This window comes from Dipteris shenzhenensis, chromosome 32, assembly GCF_047967505.1.
Source record: "Dipteris shenzhenensis isolate YYH24624 ecotype China chromosome 32, Dip_SZ_1.0, whole genome shotgun sequence".
NCBI classification, from domain to species: domain Eukaryota; kingdom Viridiplantae; phylum Streptophyta; class Polypodiopsida; order Gleicheniales; family Dipteridaceae; genus Dipteris; species Dipteris shenzhenensis.
In genome coordinates, this window is record NC_141627.1 from 3410247 (window position 1) to 3429385 (window position 19139).

At 45.6% G+C, this 19139-nt stretch overlaps 1 protein-coding gene across 3 annotated transcripts; it reads left to right on the top strand.

Moving 5' to 3' along the window:
* Positions 1-1783: 1783 nt before the first annotated feature.
* Positions 1784-18627, top strand: LOC147880188 (serine/threonine-protein phosphatase PP1 isozyme 3-like). 3 transcript variants are annotated; one of them, XR_015540535.1, is made up of 5 exons: positions 1784-2581; positions 13956-14515; positions 14621-14836; positions 15978-16045; positions 18269-18627. XR_015540535.1 is itself a non-coding variant. In XM_087370435.1 (4 exons), exons 1-4 carry the CDS (start codon positions 2404-2406, stop codon positions 18281-18283), a joined length of 969 nt encoding a protein of 322 aa, XP_087226561.1. In that variant the 5' UTR covers positions 1785-2403; the 3' UTR covers positions 18284-18627. The 3 variants fall into 3 exon arrangements, 1 of the variants encoding a protein (XP_087226561.1); XR_015540537.1 differs by having other exon boundaries at positions 1791-1882; XM_087370435.1 differs by lacking the exon at positions 15978-16045 and having other exon boundaries at positions 1785-2581.
* Positions 18628-19139: the final 512 nt, after the last annotated feature.

Here is a 19139-nt window from a genome sequence, read left to right on the forward strand (position 1 = left end):
AAGTACTACAATGCAATGTACCTATTGCTAGCAATAGTTTGAAACCACATGGAAACTATAGCCTTGTGGGTTAAACATTGAAGTCAATGAATGCATCCTCGTTGCCTCAGACTAGACTACTAACATTGTTGTTGCCAGTCATTGCCACCAAGTTTACCCTTCATCTTCATTAGAGGACCTAATGCACCAAGCTAGCAAGGTTCATTAAGTGTTGCCTTGGTTAGAGTGCGTTTCCATGTGGATGAGATGATGTTGAGGATGGTGGATAGGCTTGTTCCCTACTATTGTTGAAAATCATCCATAGGGTGGTTCCAAACTATTTACTCAAGTCTCTAAGACCGTAGAGTCATTAACAGAGCAAGTACGGTTATGTGAGGTGTCCTAGTCAATGCCTAAGGGTGTCCTTGTAGAGGAGGGGGATTGTTTGGCTTGGCATCGCGATGCATATGGAGTAGCTACACAAAGACATTCTAGTTTTGCAAGAAAATAGTTGACAAGGTGATTTTTTTTTGGCTTAAGTGTCCCAAATGCCAATTGCCTTTGACAACCACTTGTTGCCCTAGGGCTCTCCTCATTGGCCTAGTGGCGTTGGCATTTGTGTGTGCTTACAAAGTGTTCACATGGGAGGCATTTGCTCTTGAGGGGCAAGATGAAGGCACAGCACCTTGAGCCCATCCTTGAGACACGATGTCGGTAGCCGATCAATCTTGTAGTACTCTATGGTCCTAGTATGTTTAGCTAGGCTCTTTTTATGTGCATGGCCTTTGTGACTACATGCACGGAGGTTTAGAGGGTGGTAAGGAGGGTCATATTTGAACAAAGGTGCCAGCACATGCAAAAGCAAACAGGGGGTGTCATCTCCATGTGGCCTTGTTTTCCTTCTAACACCCTCTATTGTTGAAATTAGGTTCCATCGACCACACCGAGTGGCCTAAGAGTGAGGTCCTAGTCATTGCCCAAGGAGCAATATATGCTTGCTCGACTCTATGCTGTGAAGTTCTTAGTTCTCTTTCCCACACAGTGTATAGCTTGCTATAGTGTGCCAATACCTCCATCTTCATTGACATCATACTATATGAATCGATAGTTGCATTCAGTGTAGATGATGCATTGGTTCCATTTAGCTAACTCTTATGTGCTCAAATGGCAAGGGGCTTTCTTTCGTCTCTATTGTGCCATGAAACTGCCCCACTTTTTGGTGGAGAAACTCTCCCATACTTCTGTCTGAGTAAGTTTCCGGGTAGTTGGTGGGATGGTAGCTAAAGAGATTGGAGTGCAATGGCGAGTGTAATTATCTACAACATGTACCATACTGCTGTTAGGTGTTGTTGGAAGGTTGGTATGGTTGTGACTTACACTGTAAAAAGACAACTACAGAGAGTTAAAAACACTCGAGAGGTACCTGCTAGCCAGTGGGTCTTTTATGGCCCTAAGATCCCGGAGGTTTTGCTTAAGCTCATTGAGCAACCAAGGTAGTCTCGCCCAAACAAAGACTATGAAAGATTGAATGGTCCCTTTTTTTGGGGTGGTAATGAAAGTTTGTTGTTTTGTGGGGAAAAAAAAAGGGTATGGTCAATTTTGTTTTTTGTTGGAGTTGCTGTTGCTCCAAGCTGCCCGAATTGGGAACAAGGCGGGGGGAAAGAGTTCTCCATGAGATGTGTGGTGGGTGTAAGCTCTTTTACAAGCGCGTCACACAACAAAGCTTTATTATTATTATTAGCTTAGTAACGTTGTGATGCATGGACGAGAGAGGAGTCGTCCACAGTGACCACCTTCTGAGATATTTTGCCATGCGCTGGGAGACGGCCTAAAATAAGCGCCTCGTTGGAATCAGCAAAAATGAAGTCGAAAGCTCTCCTCTCATCAAATGCCACCAAGAAAGGTAAGGAAGAAATGGGATTGATGCAGACGACGCTGGAAGATCCGAGGAAGAGCAAGGAGGAGGAGGAGGAGCAGGAGCAGGAGTAGTTTGGCGTGTGTGGACTGATGGTGGAGTAGCGCAATCAATGGCGATTTCGATGATGATGAATTCTTGGCTCGTCGAAACGACACATGACTTTGGCTTTGTCGGCCCCCCCCCCCCCCTCCTTGTATAGCGGGCTCCCTATCGCTCGCTTTGCAAAAGTGATTCTCTGCGCCTTTTACCATTTCGCCGCACCCACGCAGTAATCGCCCGTAAGCGCAGTTTCACAGAGGGAGGAGATTGGCAATCGAGCCATTCTTGCGAGGAAAATGTGCAGATTTTGAAAGCAGGAGAGGCGAAAGCACCCAAGTTTTGTCGGGCAGACAGGAGTGAAAGGCCACGGCCTAGCCAGAGAAGGGGACACACTCCATTGGGCTTTGGTTTTCCAGCAAGAAGCTCGAAACAGGCACTTCCATCTACACTCCTCCAGCAGTGGCTCGATGGACCTTGCCTTACTAGAAAACATAATCTCGCGGCTCCTTGAGGTGCGCAGCGCCAGACCGGGCAAACAAGTCCAGCTCTCGGAGGCAGAGATCAAACAGCTCTGTCAGCATTCCAAGGACATCTTCATGCAGCAGCCCAATCTCTTAGAGCTCGAAGCGCCCATTAAGATCTGTGGTATGATTATCGTGTAATGGCGCAGAGTGTTTTTCCGGGAAAAATCTGTTCTTGTTGTGGGTCTTTGAAGCGTGCTCTGCCAAAGCCTTCAGAGCTGGATGCTTGTGGCGATCAAGCTTCAGAAGGTGTTGCGGAGGCAAAACGAATGCGACTCGAAGGTTTATCGATGTTCTAGTTGCTCAAATGGCAGCCTGTTTGTTGATGGAAATAGTCTCTTCTCCGCCTTCTAGGTGTGCAGTACAAAATTGTGGCCCGACAATAGGTTATAAATTTCAGGGATTAAACATCTGGGGACTGCTAAAGTCGCCATGTGCTGATCGTCTGAGACGCTATCCCCGACCAATCCCATCTCGTGAGCTAAGTTCAGCTTTCGAAGATTGGGATTGAGAGCGTAAACGATATTGCTAATGTAACTTCGATCCCGGTCATGTGCTCACCTGTGATTGCTCTGCAAATTGGAGCAGTCATGTCCTGGTTTACACGAATTCAACGCCCATCCTGCAAAATCTGAAACGTGACCCTTTCAATAACTTTTGAAATTTACCCCTTCTTTTTGATTTTGAAGAGCTCTTCTCCCTCCTCTCTTCAAAGGATTGGTAAACTTAAAATTTTATCCCAGAGGATTGATGAGATCCAACTAGAAGCCATAGGCCAATCCAGAGTCCTAGTATAAGCACTCACCAACAGCATGCTGCTAATCATTATGTTATCGGGTTTCCTTATCTGCACGGCAAGGTATACAAAAACATGGCTGTGCTGTAAGTACGAAGGAACAACTAGTTTGTGCTTTTGGTTTAGCCAGAGCTAAGCTCAAATTGCGTTTATCTGGATATGCTATATTCTCTCCACAAGTATCACATGCAAGAATTGATAGTCATGGCTGTCATGAAACTAGTCAGCCGAACATGATTCAAACTACCTGTTGACTAAGAAAGGCACGAATCAGATAATTGAATGTTTGCTACAGCTTTACCCCACACATTGCATTGCGTTGCAAGGAATTTTTAAGTTGACAATACTTGACGTTACAAGAGTATGTCGTGCAGCTCGTTTATTATAATTCTGTGTGGTTTTAATAGACATCCAATGCTGTTCCAAAATTGCAGCCTACTATCTTTGGGTGAACGTTTCCATTTTATTGGTGGCCAGCTAATTTCATTTCTCCTCTTCTTTTTCAGGGAAGGTCATACTTTGCCATGTTGATAAGCTAAGAGAGTCTGTATCTAAGTCCTAGAAGAGACATGGAAGATGTGTGTGGGTAGATCAAGCTTCCTCAAGAAATATAAGCTTGCTACATGGGATAATGTACGTTTAGTGGCCACTGGATTCATTGAGGGACTATTCCGCCCTTAGCCTAACGTGGGCAAGTCTGCTTGCTGAAGGACTTCAGGCTCTAGATTCCAAGATATAGGGTGGCTTACGTGTGGGGAGTTGACCCAACTTTCTGAATAGGAGATAGCTCCACACTAGCTCCGTACTGTGCTCACATCTTCATCCTCAGATCTCTCATAGGAGAGGCCAGCCACTGTACTGCTAGAAGCCCTTCGACGTTGCACCACAGGGCTGCCTCATCTCATGATTTCGGACTTAGGGTTTGCACACAAAGTTATATGGGCAGTCAGGGCCTTGTATGTGAGTCACAGGCAGGGGGTGCACAAGGAGGTGAGCGGCCATTGGAGTGAAACGGGTATGCCCCCATAACTCCCATCCTTTTTGGCCTATACATTGATGAGGTGGCCTCTTTTGTGGACACCTTGGGAGGACAAGGATCGAGAGTGGCACATACCCTCATCCCCATCCTGCTTTATTGGAATAGTGAGGTTGTATGTCTACTTGAGATGAATTTTCATAGGTTCCAAGCTCACGCCGAAATTGGTAGCACAGGCATGATTGACTAGAGGGCATGTTTCACTAGCGAGATTGGAGCGACAGCATTTCTTGGCATACTTCCAATACACCAATACAAAATCCCTCCTTTTTAGACCGATTGACAGCCCTGTATGCAAGAGCTTTTTGGACGGTAGACCTCAGAGATATGAGTGGGTAGGCTTCTGTCACAATGCTTTCCCACATGGATGTGGGGAAGGAGATTTACTCTACATGATATCATATACAGAGCGTTTCCCCCACTTGAGCGAGGATAGCTTCATTTAGAAGCCAGGGTACCTATAGATTCACCAGTCCCTCGCTGTACGGATCCCTATGTGTCAGCTCATGACCTCATCGCATAGGTTTCACATAGAGGTAGGATGTGAGATTGCGGCCACATAACCCGGAATACATTTGAGACTATGCATCGTCTTATGACATGCATGAGGTGGAGGTGGAGGACATGCATTGATGAGATGTCTTAGATACTATGAGATTTGATGGCCATATCACATTCTATTTACTCCTGTTCTACTTGGACATGAGCAGAGCATTGATTATGCCAACCAAAGACATGTCACACTCCTTGAGGGCGATATCACATTCAATTAACTCGATATCACATTCTATTTACTCCTTGGTCTTGGACATGAGCAGAGCATTGATTATGCCAACCAAAGACATGTCACACTCTGTTTAGTCAATATCACATTCTATTTACTCCTGGATACTTGGACATGAGCAGGGCATTGATACTCTTTGTACGTTAGATCAACAGACTACGATTGAGGCTTATCACTGGACTGGGCTCCTAATAGTAGGAGATAACAGATTTTGCTTGTCAAGGGAGGAGATCGCATTGATTGGAGGTCGTCAAGCTCGAGACCCCAAATCTACCCCTCAGCAGAGATGCCCTTCCGGCAGGAGATTGGAGGTCCCGTCCCATTCGAGGCACCCTCGTTGCTGCATCATAGAGTAAGGCTGCATAGAGTAAGGCTCCTTCATGATGGCTATGGGTGCATCCAACAGAGATGAGTAGGGGGGACCGGTAGAAGGTTTCTGCTGTCATCCTGTGGCACGAGTAATAGAGCTCAGTTTACTCATGGATGACTGTAACACTAAAGTACCTTTCCGAAATGAATACTCACATAAATTTAGAGATTGTACACATTATGCAGATATTTATGACCCGCCAATGGGGAATGGCGTCTGCAATCTGTGTTTTCTTATACAGTGCAAACAATGTGCTGGACGAATCATGAGTGAAAAGAATGACAATGTGTGTATCCACAACAACCTGCATGGACATTACAAGGCATATGCAACTAACATGTGCACTAGCCATCTGGAGGGGGACTTGTCCATTGGGTTTGCACCCTTAGAGAGGAGGTGTCAATCTCCATTTACGACTCGCTTTTAGCCTTTAAGGCTAGACTAAGGTCTCCTATAGCACCACCAATACCCTTTAGGTGCCTAATGCACATGCATGCATTCTATATTAATTATAATTGGCCTATACAATAAGTGTTTCCCACACCAGTGGTGCAGTGGTCCCATGAGAACCATAAGGTCTCGATCTGAGTCAAGCTATAGCCAGAAAACAGGTTGTTTGGACAATGTCAATCTATATGTCTTCGTACAAATAATTACAATTAATGGTTATAACATAACAATTTATGATACCTTCCATCTCTCTCCCCTCACTCTTCTCCTAGAGGTGCTGGACGTTTTTCAATTGTTCTTGTGCAGTTTTTGAGCTGTTTCAAGCCTGCTTTCAGCCGTTTTAAGCCTATTTGGTTGTTCCAAGGCTAGTTTGCACTTCTAGGAAGTGCTAGAAGTCTTTTTCCAACTTTCTGAAATTTTTTGTACGGACTGTACATATGTCCGTACGGCTGTATGGAATCCGTGCGGACGTGTACGGCTGCCTCCAGTAGGTGCCTGGGGTTGTCTTTTTCTATGCTGGACCTTTCTGCACGTGTTTCTGGTTGCGTGGTGGCTACTAGAGCTGTTTTGGACCAGTGCAGGCTGCAGGAGGAACTTTCCCTACTGCTTTTGGCATCCTCTCTTAGGACTCAAGCACAGATCCCGAGGCAGTCATTTCGGGGCAGATCTGTGGACCATCTTTCCTATACAGCTCTTTCTTGTTCACCCTCCACTCTCTACCTTCATTTCTCTCTTGTCCGGATTGTTGGAAGACACTTGCACCCTGCGAGGAGCGTGGACAGAGGATAGGTGCGAGGAAGGAACTCGCCCCTCTGCCACAGATAGCAGGAATTGGTTCCAGGTTCTGTTTTTTCTTGTTCTTTCTTGTTTTGCAGCTTTTTGCAGTGCATGCGTGTTGTTTGCAGTCCTTTTAGGACTCCTATAGGTTCTAGCAAGCACCTAGAGGCAAGGGTGCTCTTGTGGAAGGCCTAAGGACAGTGTGGATGCATGTGATAGCCTTGAGGCTGCTGCCTTGAGCTCAGTTTGTCAGAGGTATGGATGCCTGAGTATGCCTTGCCAGTGGGAATTCTAGTGGTGCACTTGGATTAGCTGCCTTGAAGTCAAGTAGAGGATTTGCAGAGAGGGACGATGTAGGGTTGAACCCCTGTTGTAAAGCATTTCCATTCAGAAGCATTAAATAAATACCATAAGGGGCGCCAAGGCATTGGGAACCAGTGGGTGCAGTGTGTACTATTTTCATTGAGCAGGGGCATTCTAGCCTCACCTTGTTATTGTTGAAGTTTGTTTCTAAGTTGTGCTAAGTGATTGAAGTGACTGAAGCTTGCATTGTGGCCATTTATGAAGTTTATGATTGAGTAGAAGAAGATCACTGCCCTTTTGTTTATCGAAGGCCGGTTTCGAACACATTGTGGATCATGGGGGTGGGTGGTCCAGTTGATATCTGATGCCCCTAACCTTGTAGATGATCTTGTAAGGGCCATAATACTGAAGAGTGGTTACCCTTTGGGGAGGTATATTGAATTTTGTGGAGACGCGGATGTGCATAATCCCCTTCTTTGAAAACCAAGTACCTCCTATGCTCATCTGCACACTTCTGCTGCTAGGTTTGGCATTTGTATGTTACTGTAGAGAAGCCTCCATCCTTTCCAAGTCATCTTGGGCTTGCTATTTTTCCACAGCTATGTCTGTAATTGTGAAACGCATCCCAACTTTGCATCCATACATTGCCTCAAATGGGTTAATCCCAAGAGATAAATGCTTGGTGGTGGTGTAGCAAAAATCAGCAAGTCCAAGGCATTCATCCCAAAACCTTTGAGCGTCATGGTACTGGGAGTGAGTATGATACTAACTACTATGAATAACTCCTACCAGAAATGAGTTGTTTCTTGCTGGGTTAGGGGTCACTTCTTGGCTTGGTAAGAAGCAACCAAAGGTTGGTCTTTCATCAACTGAGGCAGACTGCAGAGTGGCATGCATGGCATCATGCGAGCCCTTATGGATCAGATGGATCCTTCAAGACATGGAGGTCATTCAGGAAGAAGCTGTGGAGATCTATTGCAAAAAAGATTGCGAAGAACTTGGTGTTCCATGCTTGATGAAACACATCGAGGTTCACTACCACTTAAGTCATCAGGGAGCTGATAATGGATGAGCTGATCGAGTCGACCTACTACCCCACAAAAGAGAATGCTGTGGGCATTTTCACCAAAGCTCTTTCTTCTCATATGATGAGTACGCGGGGCCAATAGGTTAGGGTTGGCAGGGGTAGGTAGAAGCAGAATTCTGGCGTCTGGAGGTGCAAAGAAGGGCTGTTCAGGGTGCCCTGACAGTGCAGATAGCAGGCTGAACTGAAGTCAGCAGACCTCAGTTGTTGGTCTGTCCAGTTGGGCATTTGGTTGGCTGGTATACACCCCTGGACGGGCTATGCAGACCCAGATCTGGTCTGCTATTTCTACAGACCAGGTTGGCCTGGCCTGTGAACTCTCAACTCTATAACAGGCCCCATTTGCTGGTCATTTGGGTATCTCATTGAAGCCCTGTGTTGAGGCAAGCAGGAGCCCATATTACAGCAGCAGTCTGGCCTTCATCCTCAGTGTACTGGTGTCCATCTATGGCTGCACTTTACTGCTGGATGCCTTGTGCTCATTCCTAATCTTTTTATTTTACCCGTGCTTGTGGAGATATATACTGAGGTGTTTTGGCCGAAGTGCTGTATTATCTTCTGTTGTTTTGGCCTACAAGGTGCTGTCTACTGTTCCCGAGAGAGATTTTTCTGCATTGTGAGTTTGCTGCAGAAAGCAGACCTGTATTTTCTGACAGCTCTTGAGGTCTGGCCACTCAATGGCCTTGTATCCATCTCTGATGCTATGTGACCAAGGAATTGCACCTCAGATAGAAAGAATTCACTTGTCTTGGCATTCATGAGCAGCTAATTCTTCTTTAAGAGATCAAATACCACTCTCAAGTGCTCCTTGTGCTCTTCCTCATACTTATATCAAAGAATGTCCCCACAGGATCTATGTCTCTAGAAAGTGCAACTCATCATCCTATTGAAGATGTCAAGAGCATAACACAAACCAAAGGGTACAACAAGTTCCTCATATGAAACTGGCTGTCACATCAGGGACATGCTCCTCGGTCTCAGCCTCATTTTCATTGCAAATAGTTTAGATCTCTACGATGTCGTGTGGCAGCGATTTCATGTCCTGCCTTGATTTGGAGTGGTTAGGAGCTGGCCCATGGTGATCGATATTGCATGGGAAAGGTGGATCTATAGATATTCTGGTGCTTGGATGAAGAAGTCCTTGCTTAGGTGGAGGAAATGCTCTATGTTGGTTGCGTGTTGCTGTGGAGGAGATACCCATGTCGTCCATAGGCCATCTCGGATGATCTGAGGAGTATCTTGGTGTGTCAAACATAGGAAAGGGATGTCTAGTGAATACTAGTATCATGTGTGGTGGGAAGTAATCCATAGACATGCCCTGTGATTGGAACTATCTACTCTTACGAAATCATTGTACGTCTTTGGTGATCTTCTCTGGTTTGATGATGAGTGTAGAGAGATGCGAGCCCACCTCACACAGGATCGAGCCTTGGGTCAGTTGACGTCACATGGGGGACACATGATCTTTCACCGGTTGACACGTTGCAAGAGACGAGCCTTCCATGGATGAGATCATCAGATCATTTCGAGGGGGAGACCCAACCACTGGGTGGGGATTCCTCTCGGAGGGGAAGCCACCCATCCCCATCATTGATCCGGGTGTGTGGCACACTTATGCATGCTCTTTATATGATGTCCTGAGGTAGACACCGCCAGATACATCCTCTATGCCCAGGCCCACTACCTGTGATCTATTCACTATGCAGAATGTGCAGGCTGTACTTCGTCGACTCCACAATTGAAAAGCACAAGATCACGAAGGCCTTCAGACAGAGCACTTCGCACATGGGTAGGAGGTCCTAGCACTGATCCTTGCACATATGTTTAACCTTGCAGTTTGTCACGGCGTCCCACCAGCATGGAGCACCACTACTATCGTACCGATACACAAGGCAGGAGACCTCATGGACATTGGGAACTATCACACCCTCATGATTAGCCACACATTGGCCAAGATATATGGATCGGTACTAGAGAGAGAGATCAGCAGTCATACAGAGGCACGGGGCAGTGAGCACTAGGGTAGGCAACGAGCACTAGGGGATCTCCTCATACAGATATTGCTACATGCTGATGATATAGTCCTTATATCCTCTTCAGCGGAGGGGCTGCAGAGAGACCTAGAGACATTAGAGGTGTTTTGCAGAGAGAGAGATCTGATGGTCAACCTTGGGGAAACTAAGGTTATGATCGTCAACACCTCACGAGCAGTGACTCACCGACTTGGTTTCACCTATCTTGGTGAGCCAATGGAGATAGTGCAGTCATACACATATTTGGGAGCAGTCTTCACACGACCCATCTTCACGATGAAACATGCAGCCCAGGCATGGCTCACATGAGGACGTAGTGCTTTGGCTAGACTAGAGCGACAATGTTTCCAGGATCCACCGACGACGGGTTGGCTTTTCGACACACTGGTGCGGTCGACTGTCATGTATGCAGCACCTTTCTGGGGTTGTGATCTTCCAAGGACAGATTGGAGGAGCTTTGAGCGGTTACAGGTGACGATGGGATCCATGATGATTCGATGTAAGCCCTTAGTTCCACATGAGATAGTACAGGCAAAGTTCGCCATGACCCTCTAGGTTGATGCCATCTTTCAGACAGTGACTTTGATCCACAGAGTCTGGGACTTACCCCATTTGAGACTTCCGAGGCTGGCCCTAGAGTCATCCAAACGACTCGCACGAGTGGGGCAGACACATGGTATGCACACGTATCTACATGGCTTGCCAGGCACGGTATCCAGATGGACATGCTCCCCCCCTTTCAGTATAGCATGGATGCACCTCTTGAGTTGATCCCGCGAGATGAGATCAACCGTATCATATGGCTAGACCTCCTCCAGCTTCACGCATCTCGGACTTGGGGTATCAGACCCTAGTATCTCGAGGATAGAGGAGTCTCTCATGCACTGAGGATTGCCATTGGTCAGATGTGGGTTTCGTCCCATCAGCTGAGGATCGAGGTAGGAGAGCAGCGGGTATACCTAGAGAGCAACGGATCTGCATGCTATGTACGTTGGGGACGGTTGAGACAGAGGAGCATTTTTTTTGTGTTTGCCCAGCCTACTACGAGATTCAGGGACGCCACCACTCTCTCTACCTAGAGCGGAGTAGTTTCGGTCCTTTGTTAGGACTGATCCATTTCCGTAACCAGGTCTGTATCGGGCTTTATCTGATGGAGATGCGGCGACACAGGGAGACGCTTCTACGACAGGTCAGAGAGCAGTAGGGGATGGTCAAACCACTACAAGACATAGAGGGTAACGGGCATATCGGCACACCACCGACTTCTATACATTTGAGTCAGCCCCCGGACACAGTGGAGTGGAGGAAGAGGAGCTAGCTGATATGAGAGCAGTTTGGATGAGCAGCTGTCACAGTACCACCGGGAGAGGGGCGCAGAGGCCACATGTGCGACAGAGCCCCTCTAGAGTACACTCTATTGAGGTCCGACCTATCACAGCTTTCCTCAGGGGAGACCGACAGAGACGAGGGGCCACTCTAGACATAGCCTAGAGAGTCCAGAGAGCGAGGAGACCGCATCCCCCATCGTAGCGCGAGACAGCTTGACAGATGCAGATACGAGACATCTTCGCAGCCCACCAGAGAGCCATCATTGTACCACGCTTCGATTTCGTCCCAGCGCTTGAATAGATTGATTGATATTTTTTGTCTATGATTATGATGATGATTATGATTCTGTTAGCATAGACTAGTACTTAGCAAGTGTACCCTTTGCTTCAGCCCATTGAGGCTTGTATGAGTTCGCTTTTCTGTGCACTTTGTCCCATAGGCCCGTGAGCTAACGATGATGGCGAAATCTGAGAGAAGGATGCCCGGTGCAAGAAGCGAGAAAGAGTTGGAGTAGTGCTGCTATGGAGTAGACTGTGCGTTGCAACTTGCAGAATCTGTCCTGGAATCCCTTCGTGCTAAATTGCAATGAAGATAGGGAGGGTAGGGTTGTAAAACTGCTAGCCTGGGCTTTTGGTTTCGGAAAAGCATCTGAAAGCTCCAAAACTGAATTTCGTTTTTTGTCTTTTTCCCAAAAAAACATCTGCTTTTTTGGAAAGCATAGCTTTCCAAAGAAGCTCTCTCTTTTTTAGACTTCCAAGGCGCTCCTGCTTTTGGCAATTAAAGCTTTAAAAAGCACTTTCCAAAAAACAAGGCTTCTAAAATGAATTTCCAAAAGCAAAGCCAGGAGTTGCGTTGCATCCGAGCTCTTCTCCCTGTGGCGCCATCCCACGTTTTGATTTCCTAGCCATCCAGGTCCAATTTGCATCACCCTATCTCCATGAAACTCAGCATCCTCCCATCGCTTCTACTCAAGAATGATTCGCTACTAGATTTCTCCTTCCCAAGACAAACTCGTCTTCTCTCTTGTTGGCCCCAATGAGAATTCTCACCAACTGCCAAGTACTGCTCTTGTTTTCCCAGATTCTTGGCGAATTTCTCTCTTTGGTTCAATCTTCCTCACCACAAGGATCCTCTCATGACGAATTCACATCCCTAGCTGACAAAGCTACTACAAAATCTTCATCAATTGCACATTGGATCCATACCTAGAATTTGTCACTCCATCATACCTTGCGTCACTTCGACCATGATCGAGATCATCCACGATAGGGCAGCTCTATCATACCCTCACAAGATCTAACCCTATCGAAACCATGGTCTAGAACACAAGAATAATGTGTAGGCAACTCGCCACCCAACCACGTGGATCCAGAATTGATCAGCCCCACCGAGCCTAGGCTTGAAAGTCTTGTAGAAAGTGCCAGCCCTACAAGCTAAATCTCAGCCTTTGCGTCGCACACCGGCTGGTGGACAACTACGCTGGTAGCTCCTAGCTCTGTTCCCTCTCTGGCTGGGGTGTGCAACTATGGCCTTGACCCTCCCTTTATAGCTAAGGGAAGAGTGCTTGCCAAGAAAAGCCAAGAAAAGCACACAAGAGCCAGGGAAAGCGAAAAAACAATCCTGCTAACCCATGTTCCCATGGTAGCACTCTAGCCCATCATCTGCCTGCTTGTCCGTAGCGTGCACATGACATATTCCTCTTCCTCTTGGCTTGTCTTGGCGAGCACTCTTCCCTGAGGCTAGAAAAGGAGGGCCAGGGCCATAGTTGCACACACCGGCCAAGAAAAGTGAAAAAACAATCCTGTTGACCCATGTTCCCACTGATAGCACTCTAGCCCGTCATTTTCTTGCTTGTCCCTAGCGTGCACATGACAATCTTGACCTTGAGACCTTCCCTCTTCCTTTTTCTCTTTAGCTGTACAAATTATGTGTTTTCACCTTGGAAAATTTCATAGTACTTAAGAGTGACCAAATAGGAACCAACGGCTCTATGAGCCACATCTTTTGTTGTCTGCTGCATGTTACAAATCCTGAGGTGTAAGTTCTTGCAGGTCTTTGAGTGATGTCCTATAGGAGATGTCCCTGCTTTGTACTTAAGTAGGTTGCCGGGGATGACTAAAGTATGTGTTTAGCTGCTAGATATTGCATAGCCAGCTTATGCAACTGGTCTTATGGACCCTGAGTGCATAGAGTAGGCTCGATTTCATAGTGGGTTTGAGAATTTACTGATTTAGTAACACACAATCTCGCTGCACTGTTTGAATATGAATTTGAGGTGGTATTCACTGTGTTTTGCTAGGGAAAGAGGTGTGCCAACACTCCTAATAGGAAAAATTTAGCCCCCATGACCATAAACATTTGGTGCCCGCAGCCCTTGTCTGGAAGTAGGTCAAAACAGTCCAACATTTGTAGAACTGTTTATTGTAATAGTGATCTTGTGTTTCTTGGATTGGAAAATACAGAAGTACAAAAATTTTGTTATCCTGCAATCACTACACATCATTGTTTGTTGATATTGCTGATGCATGGTGGACAGGTGACATTCATGGGCAATATTCAGATCTGTTGAGATTGTTCGAGTATGGAGGATTCCCACCGCAGGCCAATTACTTGTTTCTTGGTGACTACGTTGATCGAGGGAAGCAGAGCCTAGAGACTATATGTCTACTTCTTGCTTACAAAATCAAGTACCCTGAGAACTTTTTCTTGCTCAGGGGCAATCATGAGTCTGCTTCAATAAATCGCATCTATGGATTCTACGATGAATGCAAAAGGCGGTTTAACATCCGTCTTTGGAAGACATTTACTGAGTGTTTCAATTGTTTGCCAGTTGCTGCTCTCATTGATGAAAAGATTCTCTGCATGCATGGCGGGCTTTCTCCTGAGTTAAACAATTTGGATCAAATTCGTAACATTGGACGGCCCACAGATGTGCCTGAGTCAGGGCTTTTATGTGATCTTCTTTGGTCTGATCCTGAAAAGTCCATAGTAGGATGGGGGGAAAGTGATAGGGGGGTTTCTCATACATTTGGATCAGACAAGGTTACTGAATTTCTACAGAGGCACGATTTGGATCTCATTTGTCGAGCTCACCAGGTCTTACAAACATGATTGCTCTCTGCTGTTTCAATTTTGTGATTTTCATTTTAGCCGAAACTGGAATGAGCACCTATCTTATCTTGACCTTGACCCTTGTGACAGGTTGTTGAAGAAGGCTATGAATTTTTCGCGAATAGGGCTCTAGTAACAATATTCTCTGCTCCAAATTACTGTGGTGAATTTGACAATTCTGGAGCAATGATGAGTGTTGATGAATCACTGATCTGCTCATTCCAAATTTTGAAGCCACCAGAAAAGAGAACCAAGGTTAATTTTAGCAACATGAATGCAGTGATGCCATGGGTTCAACCACGGAAGGTTTGTAAATTCAATTTTCATGAAAGACTGAATTTAACAGTTCCATCTTGAATAGTTAGTGGGCTTCGTGTAAAGCAGTGGTAGAAAGGTGAATAGGGATTTGTGCCTTTAATTGGGCCTGAGAGAGAGAGAGAGAGAGAGAGAGAGAGAGGGGATGATGATATGATAGTATTAAAGTCCTTTTGCCTCCAGAGAAAGTGATAGGATTAAAGTCCTCTTGAGACCCTACGGGATCTATGGGACTGGTGACCGCTATTAAACTAAATAGTGGTCAGTTACATCTAGTGATAGATAATTTTCACAAATCCTTTGTACTTTGTGAGATTTGCTGAGCTTATATGTGTCCTAAATCCGAGAACTTTGCTGTGGTGTTCCAAAATTTCTTTTATCTAGCTTCCAAGTTTGTGAGCTGGCAATTCCAATAAGCTCTTCAGATTATTGCTACTATCTCCATGTCTCTCCCTGATGTGTACTATCTAGAGAGAGAGAGAGAGAGAGAGAGAGAGAGAGAGAGAGAGAATAATAATCTACAATAGGCCATAATGGCATATGAGACCAAGGTGTTACATTGATATCCATGATATGTCTCATCAAGGAAAGAACAAAGTAACAAAAAACTGAAACTAGATTGAGCTTGATACAATGTGGGGACTGGAACGAAAATCCAAACAAGCTCCATGTGACGTGGTCCACCATTGTGGGTTTGGGATCTACTAATGCGCTGGATGGCAAAGGCTCGCTCCAATGTGATGACCCAGGGACATTTCAGTGGGGCCTCTCTTGCCGGTGCTTCTTGCAGCTGGTACAAGGGCAAAGATACTGCATAGAGAGGATCCTGCTCAAGCAGCTCCTGAGTAGAGATTGACTAGAGCTCCACATTCTTGGATGATTTTCTGAAGAATCCCCAATGAATCCACGAACTGGTCTGCCAGACCAGGCAATCATAATGGCCAACTGTTGGCCGGAGACGGTGATAGGACAAAACCTTTATCAAGTTTTTGAGCACTATATATAGCTGTGGGTAGGCACATAGTTGTACACATCTAGGGTGGGTGTGGGCTTTTGGCATTTGTGGATTTTTCTTTCACAAGCATGATGGACTAATGTATAGTTTTTTGAGACAATAAAGTATGTTTTGCAGGGACTTCATGGGATATGATGATAATGCAGTGTGGTTGCACCAGGGTAATCAAGAGCATGATATCCAATGTGCGACGGTGTTTTGTTAAGGGATGACATGTGGTCTTTGTGATTGTCCCGAGTCGTATGTGTATGAGGGCAATAATTTTCCGGGCCGTAAGTGTATCAGGGCAATAATTTTGCAGGGACTTCATGGGATATGATGATAATGCAGTGTGGTTGCACTAGGGTAATCAAGAGCATGATATCCAATGTGCGATGGTGTTTTGTTAAGGGATGACATGTGGTCTTTGTGATTGTCCCGAGCCGTATGTGTATGAGGGCAATAATTTTCCGGTGCGTCGGGATTGGTTTGTTATGTATGATAGTCTGTGGGTGAATAAGCATTAAATGCTTGCATGGTAAGGGTGTGCGTAAAGGTTGGATTTTGGGGCAATTATTGCTTGGGTGTGTGATTTGGGAGAAATGTCTTGAGAGTGGTAAAATGTCACTGATGAGGTGGCAAATTAGGCTGAGGTGGCTGGACTGATTGGGAAGGCATCCTGCTCATGCAAAGGTGGCTATGCAGCAAGGAATGTAGAGCTTCTGGATTGCGATCGATCACGTGTAGAGAAATCTAGAATTTCTGAAGTAAAGAGGAAGCGACGCATGTAACTAGGAGTTTGGTAGATGAAAGCGAAAGGCTAAGCGCCCATCAAGTGAAGGCCTACGTACGTGATGGGAGGGGGATTTCTGACTGCATGCTTGGCACAAAGGGACTCCAGGTTTGGAAAGGATAAGCTCTAGGTGCTCCGGGGTTACAGCTACGTGGTGAATTCAGATTGAATGGGAGAGAAGGGCTATTGCGGACGATGCTGGTTATCTTCACGTAAGGGAGTTTGTGAGCTTGTGTGCGTTGAGAAGAACTTGGCACTGGAGACCTCCAGAGATAGCGAGCTGTTTGTAGTTGGCTGAGCATGGCTACCACACAGGCATGACGGTCGTCGTTTGCACATGAGCTGATGCACAGAATGCATGGTCTGGCTAAGATCATCTAAAGGACTATTGGTGGCGCTACGATGCAGCATGGAGTAATCTTAGCGACAGAGACTCCATGAATTCCGTATGCAAGAGATAGAGGGACGAAGAAATTGCAGGCTAAGGGCAATGGAACGTGACCTTCATCGATGATGGTTGTCCTAAAGGAGCTGGGCACTCTTCGTGGAAGAACATGAGATTGATGCTTGCTGCAGATGTTCGTCAATCACTGATCTTCTGCTTTGTGAGGGAAGAGAAGCTATCCTAAAGGAATTGGAAGCCTCTTTGACATGGTTGTGATCTTATGCTGATTTGATTGTGGGAGATTCCTGGGTGCTGATAGAGAAGGAGAGGAGGTGGCGCTGTTGCAGCTTTGTGGGAGTGACAAGCTGTTGTTCTTGATGGAAGCTTAGGAGTGTGGGCTGTGGGTTCATAGTATTCTAAGGCTGACTGTTCTCTGAGTTTTGGGGGGAAGTTCAGTTCTATGTCTATCTGTTTCGGGCTGTGTAGTCTTTTGGCTCTGTTTGAGTCTGTGTGATCCATGTTCAGTCAGTTTTTGTGGGGGGTTTGTCTCGGTGCCTAATACGAAGACACATGCTCTGGAACCTGGTTCATAAGCTCATCATCTACGAGCCCACATTGCAGCTGATCCCTATGAAGTCTCAGCTATTTGACGTGGTGAAGTACATAATTCCTGGTTGTCTTTCCGTTTTTTTCCTTATCAACGGGGTCCAGATCTGGCCGCAAATGATGGCGTATATATATGCTGAAGCCCTGCCAGCTTGCCAGAAGAAATGCAGCCATATATGGGAATGTGCTCCCATTGTTGCCTAGCTTCCAAGTCTACTTGCCCCTGTCCTCCTTGTATGGGGGCTCACATGTGGGGCAATGACTGCCAAAAGCATGTTCAGTACATTGCCTTCCTAAGTTCTGACAAGAGCTTCTGATATCAATGGAAATTATTAGGCTGCAGACATGTCATAATCATTTGTGTTTTACATGTCATAATCATTTGTGTTTTGTTCGTATCTTTGCTTTATCTTGAGTAATTTGAAGTTCTGAGATCATTGGAAAATATTGGGGGTTAGACATGTCAAATGATACTTGTTTTGCAAAGATATCTCGTATAATTTGAAATTGTTTCATTTATTCCTTTTGCTATGCTTTTTACTAAGTCTGGTGTTTCTTGCATGGATTTTTTTTTCTTCTACAGTTTTTGTATGTTTGTTGGGCCTCAAAGGAGCTGCTATAGCTAACAAGGATATCTTTCTGCAGGGTGGCAGGGATTAGGTGTACAGAGACAAAGATTGATCGTGAACTGCACGGTAAGTTTGAAAGCACAGGCTGATGGTGATGGATAATGCCATTCTTCTTTGAACCCTTTTTTAATTGGCAAATGTATTACAATTTTCAAGCTTCACACTGTTTCTGTCCTGTGCTTATCAGAGGTTGCACAGAGGTGCTCAGTGCATTCCTTTTAGGCTTAGTTTGACAAAGATTTCCCTTATATGTAAGCCAAGTCAGGCATGCTTATATCGACCAGGGCTGAGCAATTTCAACTGGGCTCCCTCTTTTTATATATACTGTGAATTTTGAAAAGCTGCCTTGCTAAATTTTGTGTTAATATCATCTAATGCAGCTTTAATGAGTCTCTTGTTTGAAATCACATTGAATGAAAACTGAGTATTACTATGCACTGACAGGGTATTATGCATCATTTCTTTGGGCATGCTTAGTACTGTAGAGTTGAAAAGTTTGATGTTATGCTCTAGCCGAGATAGTATGACCTCGGAAAGATCGGTGGGCATTTTCTCTTAGATGACCGACTTTTGTAATATTTTATGTGCGTAAATAAAATGGCCAAGGTCCTAGGTGAGGGTGTATTGGCATCGACTAGGTGGTTCTGAGTGCTCAGGCCTAGGTGCACCTAAATGTGTAATAATGCCAAGGGGCAAATGTTTTAATTGTGCCCCAAGAGAGGGGTAAATGGTGTACCAAGCTAAAGGTCTAGAATGATGACATGTGGCAGAAGGAACCATCTAGGGAACTGAGGGCTTGTGGATATGCATGAAAAGAAATTGAATTACATATCTTTTGTACATGGGAACCACGAGATAGGCTGGGTGGATATTCGAGATGCCAGCGC

What these genes read in the sequence shown, in the direction of transcription:
- LOC147880188 (XM_087370435.1), top strand. Translation starts at nt 2,404, where the DNA reads ATGGACCTTGCCTTACTAGAAAACATAATCTCGCGGCTCCTTGAGGTG. An exon ending in AGCGCCCATTAAGATCTGTG is followed by an intron (nt 2,582 to 13,955) that starts GTATGATTATCG and finishes CATGGTGGACAG; the next exon opens with GTGACATTCATGGGCAATAT. An exon ending in TCATTTGTCGAGCTCACCAG is followed by an intron (nt 14,516 to 14,620) that starts GTCTTACAAACA and finishes CCCTTGTGACAG; the next exon opens with GTTGTTGAAGAAGGCTATGA.